The sequence below is a fragment of the Crotalus tigris genome, unplaced genomic scaffold (assembly GCF_016545835.1).
Source record: "Crotalus tigris isolate CLP2741 ecotype Arizona unplaced genomic scaffold, ASM1654583v1 scf7180000023890.29697, whole genome shotgun sequence".
Classification (NCBI taxonomy): Eukaryota; Metazoa; Chordata; class Lepidosauria; order Squamata; family Viperidae; genus Crotalus; species Crotalus tigris.
In genome coordinates this window covers 1-21,591 of record NW_024100251.1, presented here as the reverse complement: position 1 = coordinate 21,591, position 21,591 = coordinate 1, and the positions used below count along the sequence as shown (strand labels likewise).

The following is a 21,591-nucleotide window of genomic DNA, read 5'->3' as shown; positions in this document are numbered from 1 at the left end:
GTCTTCAAAGGCATTTGTAAAAGAAGGCAAATGACCAGCTTTCTGCAAGGAGTATAAATCCTTCCATTTCCCACCATCCAGTCAGAGCTGAAGAAGCTTCTTGAATGAGAAGCGAAACGTCTTCGAAGAACAACAAGAAAGTCCAGTTGCCTCCTGAAAAAGCACCTTTGGGACAACCATGATCTGGATAACTGAGAATCTCCATAGATGTATGGAAAGTAAGGTTTCTGGTGCTTCAGAAACACTTCCCACATTCAGCGTATTTCTATGGTTTCTTCCAGCTAAATCAATTTATGGGAATAAGCAAACAAGAGGCACTGAAGCACTTTATTACCTTGAGATATTCATAGTAGTTTCTCCAATGAGCAAATCTTTTAACAAGAAAAATAAAGTTTTGTTTTATTTTATTTTTAAAAAAGCTCTTTCCACGCTTGATACATTTAATGGCGTCTTCGGTGAATGAATCTTTCTACCGATTTTACGTGACTGATTCTAACTAATTATTTTTCTACGTTCAACTCTTTTATCTGGTTTCTCACCAGTATGTGTCCTCCTATGGTAATTAAAAGCACCACTACGACTGTAGCATTTTCCACACTCCATACACTTATATGGTTTCTCTCCTGAGTGAATTCTTCTATGGATATGAAGGGAGGAATTTTGACTAAAGCATTTTCCACACTCCCCACATTGGTATGGCTTTTCACCTGTGTGGGTCCGCTTGTGGGAACCACAGTCACGGGAGGTCCTAAAGCCCCTTCCACACACCACACACTTATAGGGTTTTTCCCCAGTGTGGATCCTTTCATGGGAAACAAGTTCTTGAGGATCACTGAAGCTCTTTCCACACGCTGTGCATTTGTATGGTTTCTCCCCAGTGTGGATTCTGTAATGTATTATTAAAGTTCTTTTTAGACCGAAGCTTTTTCCACATTCCTTGCATTCGTATGGTTTCTCTCCGGTGTGGGTCATTTTGTGGCAAACAAGGGCCCCCGAGCCAGTGAAGCATTTGTCACATTCGGTGCACTTATAAGGCTTTTCCCCTGTGTGGATCCTTTTATGTTTATTAAGGTTACTTGTTTGATTAAAGCACTTTCCACATTCGGAACATTGATATGGTTTCTCTCCAGTGTGGATATTGTTATGGGAAGTTAGGTGGCTGGATTTGCGGAAGCTCTTTCCACACTCCAGGCATTTGTACGGTTTCTCCCCTGTGTGGATCCGTTCGTGGGCATAAAAGCCACCGGAACTGGCAAAGCGCTTTCCACATTGCAGGCATTGAAAGGGCTTTTCCCCCGTGTGGCTTCTGCGATGGGCAGTAAGTTTTTCTGAGGCACGGAAGCTCTTTCCACACTCCATGCATTGAAATGGTTTTTCCCCTGTGTGGATCCTCTCGTGTGACTGAAGATGCACTTTTTGACTAAAGCTGTTTCCACAGTGCAGGCATTTATAAGGTTTCTCCCCTTTATGGATCCTGTTATGTAAGGTTAGAGTACCGCTTCTGGCAAAGCTTTTCCCACACTCCAGGCATTCATAGGGTTTCTCCCCCGTGTGAATTGTCTTATGAGAAGTAAGGGCACCACGGGTCTTGAAGCATTTTCCACACTCTGTGCATTTATACGGCTTCTCTCCGGTATGGATCCTCTTATGTAAATTGAAATTGCCATTTTGGGTGAAGCTCTTTCCACACACTGTGCAATGATATGGTTTTTCCCCAGAATGGATCCTATTATGATAAGTGAGGTGAGTTGCAGAACGGAAGCTCTTCCCACATTCCAGGCATTTACATGAATCATTCCCAGTGGGTTTTTTTTTCCAGGAATTCTGTTCCTGGCTCTGGGTAAGCTTCATTCTACCCTCCCTGAATTGATACTTCTCCTTGCTGTGGATGCATTGATGGGAAGTTAGAGAGGTGCTCCTTCCGAAGCTCTTTCCGCAGGTGATGCATTGATGCCGCTTCCTCCCTTTGTGGATCCTCTGATGGGAATTCAGGTGACTTTTCTGACTGATGTTTTCTCCAAATTCCAGGCATTTGTATGGAGCCCCTGTTTTGGGAATGTTTTTATGGGATGTGAAGGAATGGCTTGTACCAAAGTTTTCCACATACTCCGTGCATTTGTACAGTTTCTCTCCCTCTTGTATTTTCTGATGAAAAGTAAGAGGAAGGGTCCTTCTCGAGCATTCCCCGCTTTCACTTTGTTTCTCTACACAATCACATAATCCCAATTCATCTCTGGGTATTTTCCCGCACCCTGGACATGCTCCTTTTTCTTGGGGATCATCACTGTGCAAGAAAGAGCCGATATCTGCACACTGGAAACTAGAGTATTTCTTCAGCTCCTCCTTTCCCCCAAGCCTTTCCTTTTCACTCATCTTTTCCGCATCTTCCTTTTTGGCTGTTAGAAAAGGTGTTGCCACTGCTTGGCTAGAACCCTCTATCTTCACATCACCACCTATTTGGGGGGGAGAAAAAAAAGGATACATGACACAAATGGTGGTGTGAAAGGAATTAAGCATCATTTGTTGCATCCCTTATTTGAACATTCCTGAAACTCCCACCACCATTTCTATTTTTCTCTTAGCTCTGTTGAAAGAAAAGTCTTTATCCTGGTTCATCCAAGTTAGGGATAAATAAAGAATATGGCAATTGCTTTAGAAAGAAGGTAGCAGTTTATTGAAAAGCCAGAAAGATGGTTCTTGCAGGAAAGACCAGAGAAAAGAAGGGCCTGAGCACATGGGTAGTACCGTATATCCCGGTGTACAAGACAACCCCTGTCTTTGGCGCCGAGTCGCATTCCTAGAACATCATCTTATACGCTGGAAACTACCAGTATTTCCGGTGTATAAGACGACTTGGCGTATAAGACGACCCCCGTCTGTGGCGCCGATTTTAATGCTTGCGGAAGTTGCCTTATACGCCGGCATATACGGTAGGTTTTTGTACCCTATCTAGCCTTTTGTTTGAAGTGGTTCCTGTTCCTGTTTCAGGCTTTGTATTTCCTGTGTCACGTAATCTGACCTGGGTGTGCCTTTCTGGTATTTGTGAGTTAATCCTACCATGTCCTCTCACAGGTGAGGTATGCAGATTTTAGGTCTTTGTCTTCTTGAGCTTCTGGCTCAAACTTTCCTGATGGCTTACACCTGCATTTGTACAGAGCTGGCTTCTGCTTGGGGGAGGGAGACCTGGGGCTATCAAGAAAAACTGGGCATGCTTTTCTGTCTCTTTAAGATCCTTGAAGGAAATATATTTTTCTGCCCTTTTAATATTTCCTTCTCTGGGGAGTTGACTTCCCACAGCTCTTTTTGTGATTCTTCTCCCTGCTTCTAGCAGGCTGTGTTCAAAACATGGTATTATGTTCATATCTTCAGTAGTCGATATAATAATCTGCCACAGGCTTCCCTCTTGCTGTCTGTGCTGCAGAATACAAACCCCTGATGCTTTGGGGAAAATCATTTTTGAGTCTCAGGGTGGGTCCCCATCAACTCTGCTTCTCCTTCAGGTTCAGTTCAAAGGATACAGGAGGGACTTTTGAAAGCTGACTTTGTTCAAAAATTGGATGATGAGAGAGAACAGGTTCACCAAATTTACATTGGAGAAAGGGGAAGCATCGACTGATGTCTCCTGCTTGAGCAGGGGGTTGGAACAGAAGACCTCCAAGGTCCCTTTCAGGTTTATTCTGATTGATGGGTGGATGGATGTCCTAACTCTGCTTGAGGAAGTTTTCCCTTGAAAATACCGGTTTTCAGTTTGGACATGTTCATTCTCCCCTAGTTGTCCCTAAGGAAGATCTCCATGAAAATGGGCGGGGGGGGGCGCTTGCTGGCATCCTGCCATCAAAGGCTAGGAGAAGGGAGGACATGGGGGACAAATGGGCAATTAACCTGTGTGTGTACATGATGGGAAACAGGGAGGAGGGGAAATGGAAGTACAAAGAAGCTCTGAAACAGTTTGTACCAGCACCTGAAGCCATGTACCCTGAGAAAGAATGTGGATTTCCCCAAACATCTCAGTGTTCTCAAAATACCTAGGTGGATCCTTATTGCTTGAAGATGGACTGGTCATGGGAGGAGGGCTGGGAGGAGGGAAAACCATTTGTATCTCCTAATCAAGGGGAGAAGCAACCTAGAACTAAGAAAAAATATTCCTGACAGTTGGAACAATTAATCAGTGGGAAAACTTGCCTCCAGAAATTGTGACTGCTCTAGAGATCGGACAACCATTTGTCTGAAATGGTATAGGGCAGGGGTAGGCAACCTAGGAGCTGAGGTGGCGCAGCATTTAGAGTGCAGTACTGCAGGCCACTTTAGCTGACTGTGTTCAGCAGATCAGCGGTTCAAATCTCACCGGCTCAAGGTTGACTCAGCCTTCCATCCTTCCGAGGTAGGTAAAATGAGGACCCAGAGTGTTGGGGGCAATGTAAATATATATATATATACATACATTGCTTATTGGTGTACACCCCTTAGAGAGTGCTTGCACTTAAAAGCAGTATATAAGTCTCATAAATAAATAATAAATAAATAAACCTCAGCTCTTTTATGATTCATGGACTTCAACTCCCAGAATTCCCGTATGAGTCATAAAAGAGCCGAGGTTGCCTACCCCTGGTATAGGGTTTCCTGCCTGATCAGGGGGTTGGATTAGAAGACCTTCAAGGTCCCTTCCAACTCTGTTATTCTATTCTATTCTGTTCGTTTCTGTCCTGTTCTACTCTTAATTCTTATTCTATTCTATTTTCTACTCTTAATACTTATTCCATTCCATTCCATAAATTTAGTTGTAGTCTGACTCTACTGCAACCAACATTTCTTTAGTAAAAGAACCGATCATTTCAATTAAATGGAGTTGAGATGCTTTCTTTCCTAAGAGATCGGACTGGGGCAAGTCTGACATTAGCAAAATGAAAGCCATTCCTAAGACTACAAAGTGAAACAGACAGGATGAGAAACTGCATGGGAAAACACCTCTCTCTCCTCCTCCTGGAGACAGTGTGGAGGGTTTAGTTCATCTTAACAAACCATCTAGAAGTAAAAATGCAGTTAACCATACACAATGAATAGCATTTCAACTTAGAAATAGATCAGCTGCTCACTTCCACCACCCTTTCAGTCCAGAGGAAATGAAATCCCTTAAAAACCAATAAAGTTCAGTTGACTTTTGAAAAAGCACCTTTGGGACAACTATGACTTGGATGACTGAGAATCTCCATAGAGATTTACAGTATCTCTAGTTGTTCTTGCATTTTCAGGTAGCACTAAAAAAGAGAAAAAATGGGATGGATTAGGGTTTGAAGATCCCATCTGCTGAGGACCTGGCCAATCAGACAAACAACTTTGCTAGAAGTTACCGTACATCCTTGCGATCAAGCTGTGGACCCATCATTATAGACCAAAAAACAGCAAAATGAAAGCAGCTTCTAAAAAGCTCTCTATAAAGTGGGATAGACAGAATCAGAAACTGGCTAGGATGGAAAACGTCAGGGAGACAATGTGGAGGTCATTTTCTCAGACTAAGTAGGAGTAGAAACGCAGATAAGGACACTGCTGTTTACTGCATACAGGAAGAAACTAGGAGTTCATCTGAGAAACAGATCAGCTGCTCACGTCCACTACACTTTCAATCCAGAGGAAAGAGAATCTGTCAGGAAATTGCGCAGCAGGTGTCTAAATGAGGGCAGAGACGCTGACACGAACTTGTAGTTTTTGTTTAAATTAATATATTTTATATCAATATTTACAGTAAACAAGATAGTCAGGCTAACAGGGTCATCCTGAGGTAAAATTACAGAGCATACAGAGGAAAAAAGGCGGGAAAGAAGGAAAGTCCTCCTTTACACTCACAGTAACCAATCACAGCATAGATTGCCTCAGACAAGAAACAGCTCTCTCCAACCAATCAGCTATAACTGTAACTTCTGACTCATTTTACAACCCCACTGTTCCAGCTACTAAAGCAATAGGACACAGTCAAACTAGAGTCTTGGACTTTAAGAAAGCTAATTTCAATAAACTTAGAGAGAGCTTGGGAAGGATTCCATGGATGAGAATCCTCAAGGGGAAAACAACTTAAGAAGCTTGGGAAATTTTGAAAAGAGAGATAATAAAAGCCCTTCTTTTTCTTGTGCCATATTCGTTATCAGACGTTGGCGATCATGTTGGCAATCCTGTTCTTATCAGCAGCCGCATGAAAAAGTGCTGCTGAGTTTTGTCCAAATTAGTCCTTTAGATTTTGAAGCCACAATGTTCTTCTTCTGCCTGAACCTTGTTTGCCTTCAATCTTTCCCTGGAGGATTAAATGGAATATACCGTATTTTTCTGAGTGTCGCATCACATGTCCAAAATATTCTAATTTTCGTTTTTTAATTGTTTTGAGGATTTCCCTTGGCTTTCCCAGCTGGCTTATCACCTCATTTCTGATCTTGTCAACCCAGCTTATGCGTAAATCCACATTTCAAATGCTTCTACTCTCTTCAGGTGGCCTTCTGTCAGAGACCAGCTCTCTACTCCATAGAGCAAGATAGAAAAAATATAGCATATGAGAAGCCTGATTTTCAATCTTAGGCTTATGTCATGACTGCAGAAGACCTTTTTCATTTTGAAGAATGCCATTCGAGCTTTTTCTATCCCTGTCTTTACTTCAACGGTCATGTCCCAGCTTTCATGTAAAATGGAACCAAGGTGTGTGATCCTTTCAACCTAAAAGCCCAGTCTAGCACAATACCAACAAAGAAGAAAAATAACAGCTCTCAACAGAAACCAGCATGGCTGTATAAAGAACTCTGATAAATTGAAAGATAAAAAGGACAAGTATAAAAAGTGGAAAGAGGGGCACATAACTAAGGCAGAATATCAGCAAATAGCACGTGCTTGCAAGATGAAGTGAGGAAAGCTAAGGCTCAAAATGAACTAAGGCTTGCAACCAAAGTCAAAAATAATAAAAAAAGCTTCTTTCAACATGTAAAAAACAAGAAAAAAGTGAAGGAAATGATTGGTCCATTGGGGGAAAGTGGCAAGAAGGTAACAAGAAACAGGGAGCAAGCAGAACTATTTAACTCATTCTTTGCATCTGTCTTTACACAAAGGGAAAAAAACAGTCCAACCTATCAAAAACAGTACCATTAAAAAAAAAACAGATTAGAAACACAAGTTAAGATAGGCAAGAAAATGGTAAGTGAACACCTGTCCAGCCTAGACAGGTTCAAATCACCAGGAACAGATGGATCACACCCCAAGGCTCTCAAGGAACTGGCAGATATGATCTCAGAACCACTGAACTATATTTTTGAAAGATCCTGGAGCACTGGGGAACTAGCAGAGGACTGGGAAAGAGCTGACGTAGTTCCCATCTTCAAAAATGGGAAAAAAATAAATTCAGGAAACTATAGACCTAGACCTATCAGCCTGACCTCAATACCTAGGGAAGATTCTGGAAAAGATAATCAAACAACGGATCAGCGAACATGTAGAGGCAAACAAAGTCATTACTAAAAGCCAACATGGGTTTGTCAAAAACAGATCATGCCAGAGAAATCTTATTGCATTCTTTGACCAAGTGACAAAATTAGTGGATCAGAGGAATGCTGTGGATATAATTTACTTGGACTTCAGTAAGACATTTGATAAAGTAGATCACAACCTACTACTTGATAAGATAGAAAAATGTGGGTAAGACAGCATCACTACCAGATGGATTCGTAGCTGGTTGACCGCCATACTCAGCGTGTGGTCCTCAATGGAACTGCATCTACATGGAGGGAAGTGTGTAGTGGGGTGCCCCATGGCTCTGTTCTGGGCCCAGTGCTCTTTAACATCTTCATCAACGATTTGGACGAGGGGATAGGTAGGGAACTCATCAAATTTACAGACGACACCAAGCTGGCAGGAATAGCCAACACTCCAGAAGATACAGGAGGATCTGGACAGACTTGAACACTGGGCGCTATCTAACAAAATGATATTCAATGATGAAAAAAATAAGGTTCTACACTTAGGCAAGAAAAACCAAATGTACAGTTATAGTATAGGGGGTACCTTGCTCAATAGTAGTAACTGTCAGAGGGATCTTGGACTCCTAGTGGACAATCACTTAAATATGAGCCAGCAGTGGGCTGCAGCTGCCAAAAAGGCCAACACAGTGCTAGGCTGCATTAACAGAGGGATAGAATCAAGATCACGTAAAGTGTTAATGCCACTTTACAATGCCTTGGTAAGGCCACACTTGGAATACTGCATCCAGTTTTGGTCACCACAATGTAAAACAGATATTGAGATTCTAGAAAGAGTACAGAGAAGAGCAACAAGGATGATTAGGGGACTGGAGGCTAAAACATATAAGGAACGGTTGCTGGAATTGGGTATATCTAATTTAATGAAGAGAAGGACGAGGGGGGACATGATAGCAGTGTTCCAATATCTCAGGAACTGCCACAAAGAAGAGCGAGTCAAGCTATTCTCCAAAGTACCTGAAGGCAGGACAAGAAGCAATGGATGGAAACTCATCAAGGAGAGAAGCAACCTAGAACTAAGGAGAAATTTATTTTATTTATGAGACTTATATACCGCTTTAAGTGCAAGCACTCTCTAAGCGGTGTACACCAGTAAGCAATGTATATATATATATTTACAATTTCCTGACAGAACAATTAACCAGTGGAACAACTTGCCTCCAGAAGCAGTGAATGCTCCAACACTGGAAGTTTTTTAAGAAGAGACTGGACAGCCATTTGTCTGAAATGGTGTAGGGTTTCCATCCTGAGCAGGGGGTTGGACTAGATGACCTCCAAGGTCCATTCCAACTTTATTATTATTATTATAAATATAAACATCTTAATAATTTTACAAATATAAATATAAACATCTTAACAGAATCTCTTACCTAAGGAGGCCATATTCTTTGTGTTTTCCAGCATGACCTCTCGGTGCAGGGCTTTTTCCTCAGCATCCACCAGGGCCCCTTCCTCCATGGAGAAAAACACAGCTATATCCGTGGCAACTCCTAAAACAGAAAGAGAACATTCTATGAACATTCCTATTAATGAAAAATTCAGTAAATTATATGCAAGTTTTGTTCATAATGAACAAAGCCATCAGCAAAAATTTCCAAGCAGGGCAAATAAACATCTTCTTTGGAGAATCTTTCCAAAGGAATAAACAAAGTGCAAAGCCTCTAGGTCAGTGATGGCGAACCTTTTAAGACGACGAGTGCGTGTGATCCAAATTCAAATGCTTGGCAAACTGGTTCATATTGATGACCCTGAAAGGGTCATGTGATCCCCTTTCCGTGAACTTATGACAATCACTTAACCACCGTTAAGTGCAGTTAACGTATTAACTGCAGCGATTCATTTAAGAACGGTGGCAAGAAAGGTCATAAAAACGGGGCAAACCTCACTTAACAAATGTCTCCCCTAGCAACAGAAATGTTGGGCCCAATTGTGGCCGTAAGTCGAGGACTATTTACCAGTGTGGGGGGGGAAACAGCAATAATTTGCGATCAAACATCCTAGCGACATTCTTGAACCTGCAGTGCGGAAGGGCGATTTTTACCTATTTCTGTGCTAAGTAGAGAATCAGTTTATCTGAGTGCTTTGCAGCCACAGCAACAACACACAGAAGCTGACTCTGGGTGAGGAGAAAACTGAAAGGTGTGGAAGGACCAGGGATTGGATTCAAAGGCAGGCCTCACAGCCATGAATGTATGCACTGAAGCATCACAGAGCTTGACCTGGAGGCCTCAAGCAGATCCCATCTCAGGGAGTTCTAGTGAGTGTTCACCCTCCCTGTCAGATAATCAGGGAAGAAAAACTCTTTTTTTTCCACAGGTGGCACTTGCCCTTTGGAATAGCCTACAGCAGTGGTTCTCAATCTTTTTAATGCCGCGACCCCCAACTGCTCGTAAGTTGAGGACTACTCAACCGGTCGTAAGTCGAGGACTACTCAACTGGTGCAGCACCGCTTGCAGAAGGGGACTTTTGGCGGGCTCAGCAGGGCAGAGACAGCCTGGACAATTCCTATTGGCTTTTGAAAGCCAATAGAATTAGACTCTATTCAAGAGAATCTCTTCTATTGGCTTTCAAAAGTCAATAGAATAAAAGGGAGTAGCACAGCTAAGGAAAAGGGGGAAAAAAATGGCGGAGTGCGTTGTTTGGAGACCCCTGTGAAACGGTCGTTCGACCCCAAATGGGGTCCCGACCCACAGGTTGAGAACCACTGGCTTATAGGAAATGGATGATTTCTTTTCAAATACACACTGCCCCCAGCACTTTGGAGTCAGACTAGAGAGCTGGAAGAGACCTCTGGAGGTCTTCCAGTCCAACCCCCAGCTCAAGCAGGAGACCCTATAGTGCCATTTCAGACAAGGGGGCCCTCCAGTTTTTTTTCCTTAAAAGCTCCGGTGATGAAGCACCACAACGTCTGAAGGCAAAGATGTTCCACTGGTTAACTGTCCTCCCCGTTAGGAGATTTCTTCTTAATTCCAGCTTGCTTCTCTCCTTGATGAATGAATCTTTCTTGAGTGGCGATATAAAAAACAAGGACATGGAAAAACAAAAAGGAACCCATGAAGAAATGCGGGCAAATTCAATCGGGACGGGGGGGGGGCGTCGTCAGCTGAAACGGAGCCTTGAGCGAGATGCATGAATGGGGCAACTTTCCTGAACCACCTCTGTACAAAATGGACCTGCTGCTCTTTTTACTGATAACAAAACCCATTTTGTTTTGTTATCAGTAGGGCAGGAGAAGAAACAGTGGTTGGAAACTGATCAAAGAGAGAAGCAACCTGGAATTAAGGAGAAACTTCCTGACAGGGAGGACAATTAATCAGTGGAACAACTTGTTCCCAGAAATTTTGGGTGCTCCACCACTGGAGATTTTTAAGAAGAGCCTAGACCAGTGATGGCGAAGCGTTTAAAGACTGAGTACCCAAACTGCAACCCAAAACCCACTTACGCATTGTCGAGGGCAGGATGGGTGTGGCCCATTGGGTGGGTGTAGCTGCAGTGGTAATGGCAGACTGGGTGGGACTAAAAAGTTCAATCAATCAATTCCAACTTTGCAAGAACTTCCCCCCCCCCACCTCCGCAAGAAGTTGAAATTGACTGATTGGACCTTTTACTTTTACTAAAGACGAGTGGTTACGAGAAAGGAGAAAAAAAACAGATATGAGGTTTGCAGGCTAAGATTGCCCACTTACTTTCCCCTCTCTCAAGCCCTCCCCCCCCAATTATCTCCCTGATGTCCAATTGGCTTGGCTGGCTTGGCCATGGGTCCACATTCCATTTCCTTGCTTGTGGCCTGGGCTCTCTCCCCCTTGATGGCTCCCTCCCCCCCCTTTCCCCCAGGGTTAATGGCAGTCTGGCATGAGCAAAGAAATAAAGGAGCAAAGCAGGAATTCCTCCAGGGTATTCAGCAGCCATTTCAATCAAAGGCTTCTGGACCTGACTAAAGCACCAGGGGCAGCCATTTGTCCGAAATGGTATAGGATTTCCTGTCTGAGCAGGGGGTTGGACTAGATGATCTCCAAGACCTCTTCCAACTTTATTACTATTGTTATTATTATTATCATCATCATCAATATAAAACCCATGGGAAATGATCATAGAACATAGAATCCTAAGGCTGGGAGGGACCTCCAAGGTCTTCTAGCCCAACCCCAACTCTGTGCAAGGCAGAAGGCCTTATAGGTCAAATGGTGATCCGGGTCTATTTCTGAAAAACTTCCAGTACCTGGGGCAGCTACAAGTCCGGGAGGCAAGCTGTGTTGTAGGAGAAAGTGGCCAGCGGCCATTTCAATCAAGGGCTACCTGACACAGCACTGGGAAAAAAATCCCATGGGAAACTATCACAGAACACAGAATCCTAGGAACCCCTAAGGTCTTCTAGTCCAACCCCCTCTGCTCAAGGCTGCTGGCTGTGGAATTCTGGGAGTTGAAGTCCACACATGCCTTAAAATTGTCAAGGTTGAGAAACACTGCTTTATACTATCCTGGTCAAAATGGTTGTCCGGTCTCTTTTGGAAAAACTTCCAGTGGTTGGCGGTGTGTGTGTAGGGGGAACTCCACAACTCCAGGGAGAAAGAGTGGTGCCTACAGGAACAATCTTAGGAGGGATGCCTAAAAGCAGCATTTAAAAGTCATAATTTCCAAGCACTTTCCCCGTCTCGTTACCAGAAGTGTCTGAAGGGAGAGGAGAGTGGAAGCTTCTTACCCTACTCTGCCCCTGGGCCTGGGACTCTGTCCTCCAAGAAGAGGCGCGCAGGGCAGGATTCGTGCAACGCCTTCCTCACAGCTGCTCCAACGCCAGTTGCCTTCCCAGCAAGCTGCACCTCCCTCCTTCCACGGAAAGACTGCGGTCAGGGATTTAAAGTGGAAGCAGAGATTGCTTTTCCCTATTTAGGTCCCTCCCTCTTCCCTCCTCCTCCTCTTCCAGATCCTCCCAGATCCTATGGACTCCTTCCCACTGACCTAAAAGCTTTTGGGAAGAGGGCGCCCCTGGGCGGATCCTGTTTTAATCCTAGGAAGCAAAGGGGGGGGGGAGTTAAGGGGTTTGAAGGGGCAAACTTTGGACTTTGGGATTCAAACAGGAGACAGCCATAAAAAAGGGAAAGCGAGGGATTTTTTAAAAATAATAAACAGGTTTTCTTTGCAAAAAAAGAGGTTTCCGTTGGGAAAGTGATCATCTTTGGACTCTCCTCCAGGGAGGCTGCTGCTGTGGAGGGGGTCACGGGCGGAGGCAAGGCTGGGGCAACGGCATGTGCGCCCACAGAGAGGGCTCCGAGTGCCGCCTCTGGCACCCATGCCATAGGTTCGCCACCACTGCTCTATACCATTTCAGACAACTGGTTGTCCAATCTCTTCTTAAAAACTTCCAGTGTTGGAGTATTGTTTTTCCACTGATTAATTGTTCCAACTGTCAGGAACTCTCTCCTTAGTTGCAGATTGTTTCTCTCCTTGATTGGACAACCATTTGTCTGAAATGGTAGGGTTTCTTGCCTGAGCAGGGGATTGGACTAGATGACCTCCAAGATCCCTTCCGACTCTGTTATTCTATTCTATTCTAATCAAATTTTGAAGAATTATCCTATGAGTCACAGCCAGGACTACTCCTTCTGCCTGTTGGGAGTTCATTTATTCTCTCCCTGTTGCAAAAGAAATGCAAAGATTTTCCTTGATTGAAAAAAAAAGCAACCTTATTCAAAACTGTAGAATGAGATTAAGAGTCCTCTCCCCCCCCCCATTCAAATGTGACCTATCCTATTGGATTTTGAAGGGCCGTGAAATTCCTGAAGCCCTTTTCTTTTTGTTTGTTTCCATTCAGATTTCTTAAAGCTTCTCCCCCCTTCTAATTCTTTTGTGGTTTCCTTGTTTTTAAACCTTGCCAACACTTTGCAAACTGCTGACAGCCTCTGTGAATTCTGCAGCATTTAAAGGGACTGAATGATTATTGTTCCTAATAACGCTTCTGCTTCCCATGCTAAGAAGAATAGCAGAATAACAGAGTTGGAAGGGACCTTGGAGGTCTGTCAGAATCCAATTATATTTCATCTTTAATCATCAAATATAGAAAACCCCAATTCTGCCTTCTCTGGATTCTGCCATAAGAGGAAGAGAAGGGGGAGAACAAAGGGGCTTTATGGCCCTCACTTCCTTCAGTATACTTCTAAGGAATTGAATGTGTCTATTGCAACATCAAACAGAGACTTTGAATGTAACTAGCATCAAAGAACCTTACCATGACAAAAGAGAGCTATTTACCTTTCATGTAGTTTATTTGAAGTCTCCATACAGCCGAAAGAAAGGAGCAAGGGGGTGGAATTGTGATGCCTGAAACTATCACTGGAAGGGGGGATGATTGGGTGGGACTGCTGGGGAACCCCTTAAAACCTTGAATGGGAGAGCTTGGACCCCAAGTCCTGTCTAGCATGCCTGCAACCACTTCTTCTTAATAAAGGATTCCTGTTGGAAGAATTATTCCAAGAGTTCTGTCTTCTTAAGATGCAAAGTGGGGTGGGTCCTTACAAGGTCATCTAGTTCAACCCCCTGCTCAGGCAGGAAACTCTATACCAGGGGTTCTCAACCTTGGCAACTTTAAGACTTGTAGACTTCAACTCCCAGAATTCTTCAGCCAGCAAAGCTGGCTGAGGAATTCTGGAAGTTGAAGTCCACAAGTCTTAAAGCTGCCAAAGTTGAGAACCCCTGCTCTATACCATTTCAGACAAATGGTTGTCCAATCTCTTCTTAAAAATTTCCAGTGTTGGAGCATTCACAACTTCTGGAGGCAAGTTGTTCCACTGATTAATTGTTCCAACTGCCAGGAACTTTCTCCTTTCACCCTAGTCCTTCTTTTCATTAAACTAGACATACCCAATTCCAACAACTGTTCTTTGCATGTTTTAGCCTCCAGTCCCCTGATCATCTTTGTTGCTCTTCTCTGCACACTTTCTAGACTCTCAACATCTCTTTTACATCTGTCTATCAGAGCAACCTGATGTACCCAAATAAAGGGGCTGCCATAAAGAAGAGGGAATTAAGCTATTTTCCAAAGCACCTGAAGGCAGGACAAGAAGCAACGGGTGGAAACTAATCAAGGAGAGAAGCAACCTAGAACTAAGGAGAAACTTCCTGACAGTGAGAACAATTAATCAGTGGAACAGCCTGCCTCCAGAAGCAGTAAATGCTCCAACACTGGAAGTTTTTAAGAAGAGACTGGACAGCCATTTGTCCGAAATGGTGTAGGGTTTCCTGCCTGAGCAGGGGATTGGACTAGATGACCTCTAAGGTCCCTTCCAACTTTACTCCTATTACTATTACTATATGGGACAGAGTCTACTGCTTCTGCCTTTGCCTTTCAACTCCAATCCAGGAGCATTCACAGGCAGTCGCTTTTGCGACCAACTATTTCAATTTAACACAGAAAAAGGGGGAAATACGTAAAACAATCAGAGACACAGCCCCAGCCGCAAAACGCCCCTCCACCAAGTATCCCAGAGCACGCACGCACGCACACACACACAAAAGTATCCCTCCACTTCGTACACCAGAGCACACACAAACACACACATACACAAAATACCCCTCCACTTTCTACACCAGAGCACAGATCCAAAATACCCTTCCGCCATGTTAATTCAGAGTGCGCACAAACACGCAAAATTCCCCTCCGCCTTGTATTCCACCGCGCGCAGAAACGCACAAGCACGCACACAACATACCTCTCCACCTTGTATTCCAGAGGGGTTGTTTTTCCACCCCCCAAAGACGCTTCTTCAAAAGTCCTGGCCCTTTTGGAAGCGTCTCATCAAGGGGCAAGGATGAGTCGCAGGGGCCGGTCGGATCCTTGCCAGGGCGGAGTTTCCCCCGCGCCGGCCCTTGAGGACCGAGCCCGCGATCCCCAAAAGAGAGGCGCGCAGGACGAGGATCCGCGCTCCGCCTTCCCAGGCCAGCCGCGCAGCTGCAGCCGGGCAGACGCGCCTCCCTCCCCGGAAGGGTTTCCGCCAGATTTTGGGGCCTGCAGGGAACGGAGCCGTTCTCCCTCCTGGGACTCTTCTCGCCCAACTCCGCTCGGCTCCTCCGCCATCCTGAGGGCTGCTTCCTGCTGAGCTGGGCAAACAGGAGGCTCTTGCAAGAGGGCGCCCCCGGGCGCCCCCTGCTTTTAATCCTGGGACGCCAAAGGGGTGATGGTTGGGATAAGAGTTTGAGGGGGTAAAGTTTGGACTTTGTCCCGAAACTGACCGTCCTGCACCACAGCTGAGAATGTAACCATTTTCCTAACAGGGAAAAAAATATCTTGCAAAGAAAGATACTTTTGTCTGGAGGCTAAAACGTATCAGGAACGGTTGCTGGAATTGGGTACCGGTATGTCTAGTTTAACGAAGAAAAGGACCAGGGGTGACATGGTTGCAGTGTTCCAATATCTCAGGGGCTGCCCCAGAGAAGAGGGAGTCAAGCTCTTCTCCAAGGCGCCTGAAGGCAGGACAAGAAGCAACGGGTGGAAACTAACCAAGGAGAGAAGCAACCTAGAACTGAGGAGAAACTTCCTGGCAGTTAGAACAATTAACCAGTGCAACAACTTGCTTGTGGGTGCTCCATCACTGGGGGTTTTTAAGAAGAGACTGGACAGCCATTTATCTAAAATGGTATTAGGTTTCCTGCCTGAACGGGGTTGGACTACATGACTTCCAAGGTCCCTTCCAACTTTATTATTATTATTATTATTATTATTATTATTATTATTATTATTATTATTATTATTATTATTATGCTGATGAAAACCTCTTGCCTCACCTTTCTGTCGCTGATTCTGGTTTGAATCACAAAGATTAATCTTCATCTTAATCAGAATAGAGCTGGAAGAGACTTTGGGGGTCTTCTAGTGCAACCCCCTGCTCAAGCAGGAGACCCTACATACCAGTGGTTCTCAACCTTTTTAATGCTGCGACCCCAACCGGTTGTAAGTCAAGGACTACCCAACCGGTCGTAAGTCAAGGACTACTCAACTGGTGCAGCACCGTTTGCAGAATGAGACTTTTAGCGGGCTCAGCAGGGCAGAGACAGCCTGGACAATTCCTATTGGCTTTTGAAAGCCAATAGAATTAGACTCTATTCAAGAGAGTCTATTCTATTGGCTTTCAAAAGCCAATAGAATAAAAGGGAGTAGCACAGCTAAGGAAAAGGGGAAAAAATGGCGGACTGTGTTGTTTGGCGACCCCTGTGAAATGGTCGTTCGACCCCAAATGGGGTCTCGACCCACAAGTTGAGAACCACTGCTATATACCATTTCAGACAAGTGGCTGTCCAGTCTCTTCTTAAAAACCCCCAGTGATGGAGCACCCACAACCTCTGGAGGCAAGTTGTTGCACTGGTTAATTGGCCAGTTTTGGTCAGAATATTACAAAAAAGATGTTGAGACTTTGGACAAAGGGCAAAGAAGAGCAACTAGAAAGAGTATAGAGAAGAGCAACAAAGATGATCATGGGACTGGAGGCTAAAACATATAAGGAACGGTTGCTGGAATTGGGTATGTCTAGTTTAACGAAGAGAAGGACGAGGGGGGACATGATAGCAGTCTTCCAATATCTCAGGGGCTGCCCCAAAGAAGAGGGAGTCAAGCAGTTCTCCAAAGCACCTGAAGGCAGGAAAGAAGCAACGGATGGAAACTAACCAAAGAGAGAAGCAACCTAGAACTGATGAGAAACTTCCTGACAGTGAGAACAATTAATCAGTGGAACAACCTGCCTCCAGAAGCAGGAAATGCTCCAACACTGGAAGTTTTTAAGAAGAGACTGGACAGCCATTTGTCCGAAATGGTGTAGGGTTTCCTGCCTGAGCAGGGGGTTGGACTAGATGACCTCCAAGGTCCCTTCTAACTTTACTACTACTACTACTACTACTACTACTAGTACTAGTACTAGTACTACTATTATTATTATTACGATTAAAGGCCTGGAGACTAAAATGCATGAAGAGCAGTTGTAGGATTGGGGTTTGGCTAGTCTAGAGAAAAGACTGGGGGGGGGGACACACGATAACAGTATTCCAGTATTTGAGAGGTGGCCATAAAGAAGAGGGGGTCAATTTATTTTCCAAAGCACCAGAAAGCCACACAAGTTTGCAATAGTGAGGAATATCTGCAATTCAGGTTTGTAGAATGAGGGTGATACGTTCGTCCTCCAAGCTTGTGGTTGGTTCCTGAATGTTTCATTACGAGAGGCTAGGTAACATATTCAGTGGAATTTAGGGGATGTATCTGCGCTCTTCTGTTTATAAGGTGTGGGTATGTCAAGTGAGGATCTGGTGATGGGTCAGGGGTGTCATCAGAGGCTTGTGATGAGTCTTGTGATGGGGAGGTTACTTCAGGTGAGGCTCATTGGAGGGTGAAAGACGGGTGTCAAACTGCCGGTCCACGGGCCGTTTGCATCGTGCGGAGGCTGCGCCCACCTGAGCTCCGCCAATGCAAAAAAATTCTTGGCATCTTAAGAAGACAGAACTCTTGGAATATTCCTTCCAACAGGCATCCTTTATTAAGAGAAAACGGTTGCAGGCGTTCTAGACAGGACCTGGGGCCCAAGCCCTGCGGTTCAAGATTTTAAGGGGTGCCCAGCAGCCCCACCCCACCATCTTTCCAGCCACAATCCCAGGCACTACATTTCCAACCCCTTTTCCTCACTGCCGGTGGAAGGGAGACTTCAGAGAGGAGCAGATCAAAGCGGATGGCCCCAGTCTTATGCTTTAGTCCTTTTGGGTGGTATCCACATTCAAGTGAAGTCCTTACCGAAGGAAGTGAGGGCCATAAAACCCCTTTGTTCACCACCACCCCTTCCCCTCCATCGTATGACAGAATCCAGAGAGGGCAGAAGTGGGGTTTTCCATAGTCGATAACGAGAGATGAAATATAATCGGATTCTGACAGGACACATCACCCAGCGAGTTTGGCACCCATGGTAAAAGACAGCGGGTCAGGTGTGAGCGTGGAAGGGTATAACAATCTTGACACTTGTTTGTTTTCCAAATCCAATCTCCCTCTCAATTGCTAGAGAGTTATGCTCTTGTTTGACTCTACACCAGGATCTTCCCCCTCGTGAGGTAAACCACTCCAATCCCTTCATGCCTTGTGGCTGGGTTACTTATGGAACCCCCCCCCCACAGTCTCCAGTACAGGTAGTCCTCGACTTACAACAGTTCATGTAGTGACCGTTTGAAGTTACAACGGCGCTGAAAAAAGGGATTTATGACCACTTTTCAAAATTACGGTCATAACTGCAGCATCCCCATGGTCCTGTGATCAAAATTCAGATGCTTGGCAGCTGAATCCTATTTATGACGGTTGCAGTGTCCTGGGGGCTCACGCAATCACCTTTTGTGACCTTCTGACAAGCAAAGTCAATGAGGAAGCCAGATTCACTTAACAACCATGTGACTTAACTTATCAACTGTGGTAATTCACTTAACGACTGAGGCAAGAAAGGTTGAAAAATGGGGCAAAACTGACTTTAACAAATGTCTCCCTTAACAAGAGAAATTTTGGGCTCAATTGTGGTCGTATGTCGAGGACTACCTGTAGTGTCTATCCACCCTGTTAGGTCTGGCTTTGTGCCCAAGAGAGCTTGTTCTGGGTTCCATCCCCAAGAGTGGCATCTAGTGCTACTTAGGAGGTGGGTTTTTTGGGCCATGGCAATATCATCTCCCCACCATCCAGATCCGGCTTAGTTCAACCTTGCTGGCCTTTTTTAAAGCATTAATACCTTGGCTTTGTCATCAAGCCTGGGGCCCTGATAGTCTGGATGAGCCCGTTGTCTGATTGTATTGTGTGGTGTTTGATTATTCTCACTGCTATTTTGTTGCTTTTAATTATTGGTTGTGCTTTTACTTTGCTCTTATGTCAATAGTAAGCCAGCTGGAACCATGTATAAGATGGGCAGCTAAACAAATAAAAAAAATAGATGAAAGAGGTGCTACAATATACACAATTTCCCACTTTAAGTAGAACCATGTTTTGAATCCTCTTACACCTTAAATCAAGAGTTCTCCAATGTTTTGCAGACTGGCAGGGGAGAGAGGGGATGGTTTGCATAAGCAGCTGGCAAGTGCGTGCACAGCTCCCTTTACACGAGGAACGTGCACGCACACCTGCCCCTTGCGCACCTGGAGCACAGGAACGTGCGCTCGCTTACACACCGCTTGAGTGAGAAAGGATGTGGGCGCTCTCGTGCCAGCCACGAGTGCACGAGTGTGTGTTATGAGTGTGGAAGGGTATAACAATCTTGACAGTTGTTTGTTTTCAAGATCCAATCTCCCTCTCAATTGCTAGAGAGTTATGCAGAAATGGAGCACAGCCACATGTGCTCGCTCACACCCCGGTTGAAAGAGTAAGGATGTGCGTGCACTCGTCCATGGCTCAGTTGCAAAGCCCTCAGGCCCCACAGGTTGGGGATCCCTGCCTTAAATGTTAAGTATCAGCAGAAAAGTCAGAAACAGAATTGGGGCGAAGTTTGGAGTTCAGATCAACTATTTGCCTCTGTTTAAGAGCCTTCCTTTTTAAAGTTTCATCTTCCTATGGGGTAGAAAATGAAGAATTGTGCATAAAAATCGCTTCTGCCGCGTTGTTTCTCCCCAATATGTGTTCTTGCATAGGAATTAAGGTTGCTTCGGTTCTGAATCGCTTCCAGCATGTCATGAAGGATATGAGTTCCCTTCTATGTGGATCCTTTAATGCAGTGGTTCTCAACCTTTTTAATGCCGTGACCCCCAACCGGTCGTAAGTCGAGGACTACTCAACCGGTCGTAAGTCGAGGACTACTCAACTGGTGCAGCACCGTTTGCAGAATGGGACTTTGGGCGGGCTCAGCAGGGCAGAGACAGCCTGGACAATTCCTATTGGCTTTTGAAAGCCAATAGAATTAGACTCTATTCAAGAGAGTCTATTCTATTGGCTTTCAAAAGCCAATAGATTAAAAGGGAGTAGCACAGCTAAGAAAAAGGGGAAAAAAATGGCGGACTGCGTTGTTTGGAGACCCCCGTGAAATGGTCGTTCGACCCCAAATGGGGTCTCGACCCACAGGTTGAGAACCACTGCTTTAATGAGATACTTTTCACGTCAAAGCTCCATTAAGACCCCCTTCATTTACATGTCTTTTAATGGAAAGTAAGCCCCAAAGTTGCTTGTTCAGGAGGCAACTGCACTTTTTTGTTTCTCTTTGAAGACATTTCACTTCTCATGCAAGAAGCTTCCTCAGCTCTGACTGGGTGGTGGGGAATCAAGAAGGATTTATATTCCTTGCAGACAGCTGGTCATTTGCATTCTTTTAGAGAGTCCTTGAGGCCATTTGGAGGTTTATCTGCGTCCTCAGGATGGCCTGAGTGGTGCAAATGGGGGTGGAGTCTTCTTGGCTGTAGGATGTTTTCTGTCCTTCGCTGTTGAAGACAAGCACAGGTCCAATCGAAGGGTGTTCATCCCAAAGTGCATAGCTAAATGTCTTCAAAGAAAAGAAAATGTCTTCAAAGATGTTTGTAAAAGAATGCAAATGACCAGCTTTCTGCAAGGAGTATAAATCCTTCCATTCCCCACCATCCAGTCAGAGCTGAAGAAGCTTCTCGGAGGAGAAACGAAACGTCTTCGAAGAAAAACAAGAAAGTCCAATTGCCTCCTGAAAAAGCACCTTTGGGACAACCATGATCTGGATGACTGAGAATCTCCATAGACGTATGGAAAGTAAGGTTTCTGGTGCTTCAGAAACACTTTCCACATTCAGTGTATTTCTACAGTTTCTTCCAGCTAAATCAATATATGGGAATAAGCAAACAAGAGGCACCGAAGCACTTTATCACCTTGAGATATTCATAGTAGTTTCTCCAATGAGCAAATCTTTTAACAAGAAAAATAAAGTTTTATTTTATTTTATTTTATTTTAAAAAAAGCTCTTTCCACGCTTGATACATTTAATGGCGTCTTCGGTGAATGAATCTTTCTACCGATTTTACGTGACTGATTCTAACTAATTACTTTTCTACGTTCAACTCTTTTATCTGGTTTCTCACCAGTATGTGTCCTCCTATGGTAATTAAAAGCACCACTACGACTGTAGCATTTTCCACACTC

At 44.5% G+C, this 21,591-nt stretch overlaps 1 protein-coding gene across 2 annotated transcripts; it reads right to left on the bottom strand.

Annotated features, from left to right (window-relative positions):
• Positions 1-387: 387 nt before the first annotated feature.
• On the bottom strand, positions 388-15,874 carry LOC120298444 (zinc finger protein 345-like). Of its 2 annotated transcripts, XM_039322219.1 has the most exons (4): positions 15,209-15,874; positions 12,205-12,329; positions 8,876-8,995; positions 388-2,453 (listed from the first exon to the last, which is right to left on the bottom strand). In XM_039322219.1, the coding sequence occupies exons 3-4, from the start codon at positions 8,961-8,963 to the stop codon at positions 493-495; spliced, it is 2,049 nt and encodes a 682-aa protein (XP_039178153.1). In that variant the 5' UTR covers positions 8,964-8,995; positions 12,205-12,329; positions 15,209-15,874; the 3' UTR covers positions 388-492. The 2 variants fall into 2 exon arrangements, with proteins under 2 accessions (XP_039178153.1, XP_039178152.1); XM_039322218.1 differs by lacking the exon at positions 12,205-12,329 and having other exon boundaries at positions 15,209-15,873.
• Between the last annotated feature and the right edge of the window lie 5,717 nt (positions 15,875-21,591).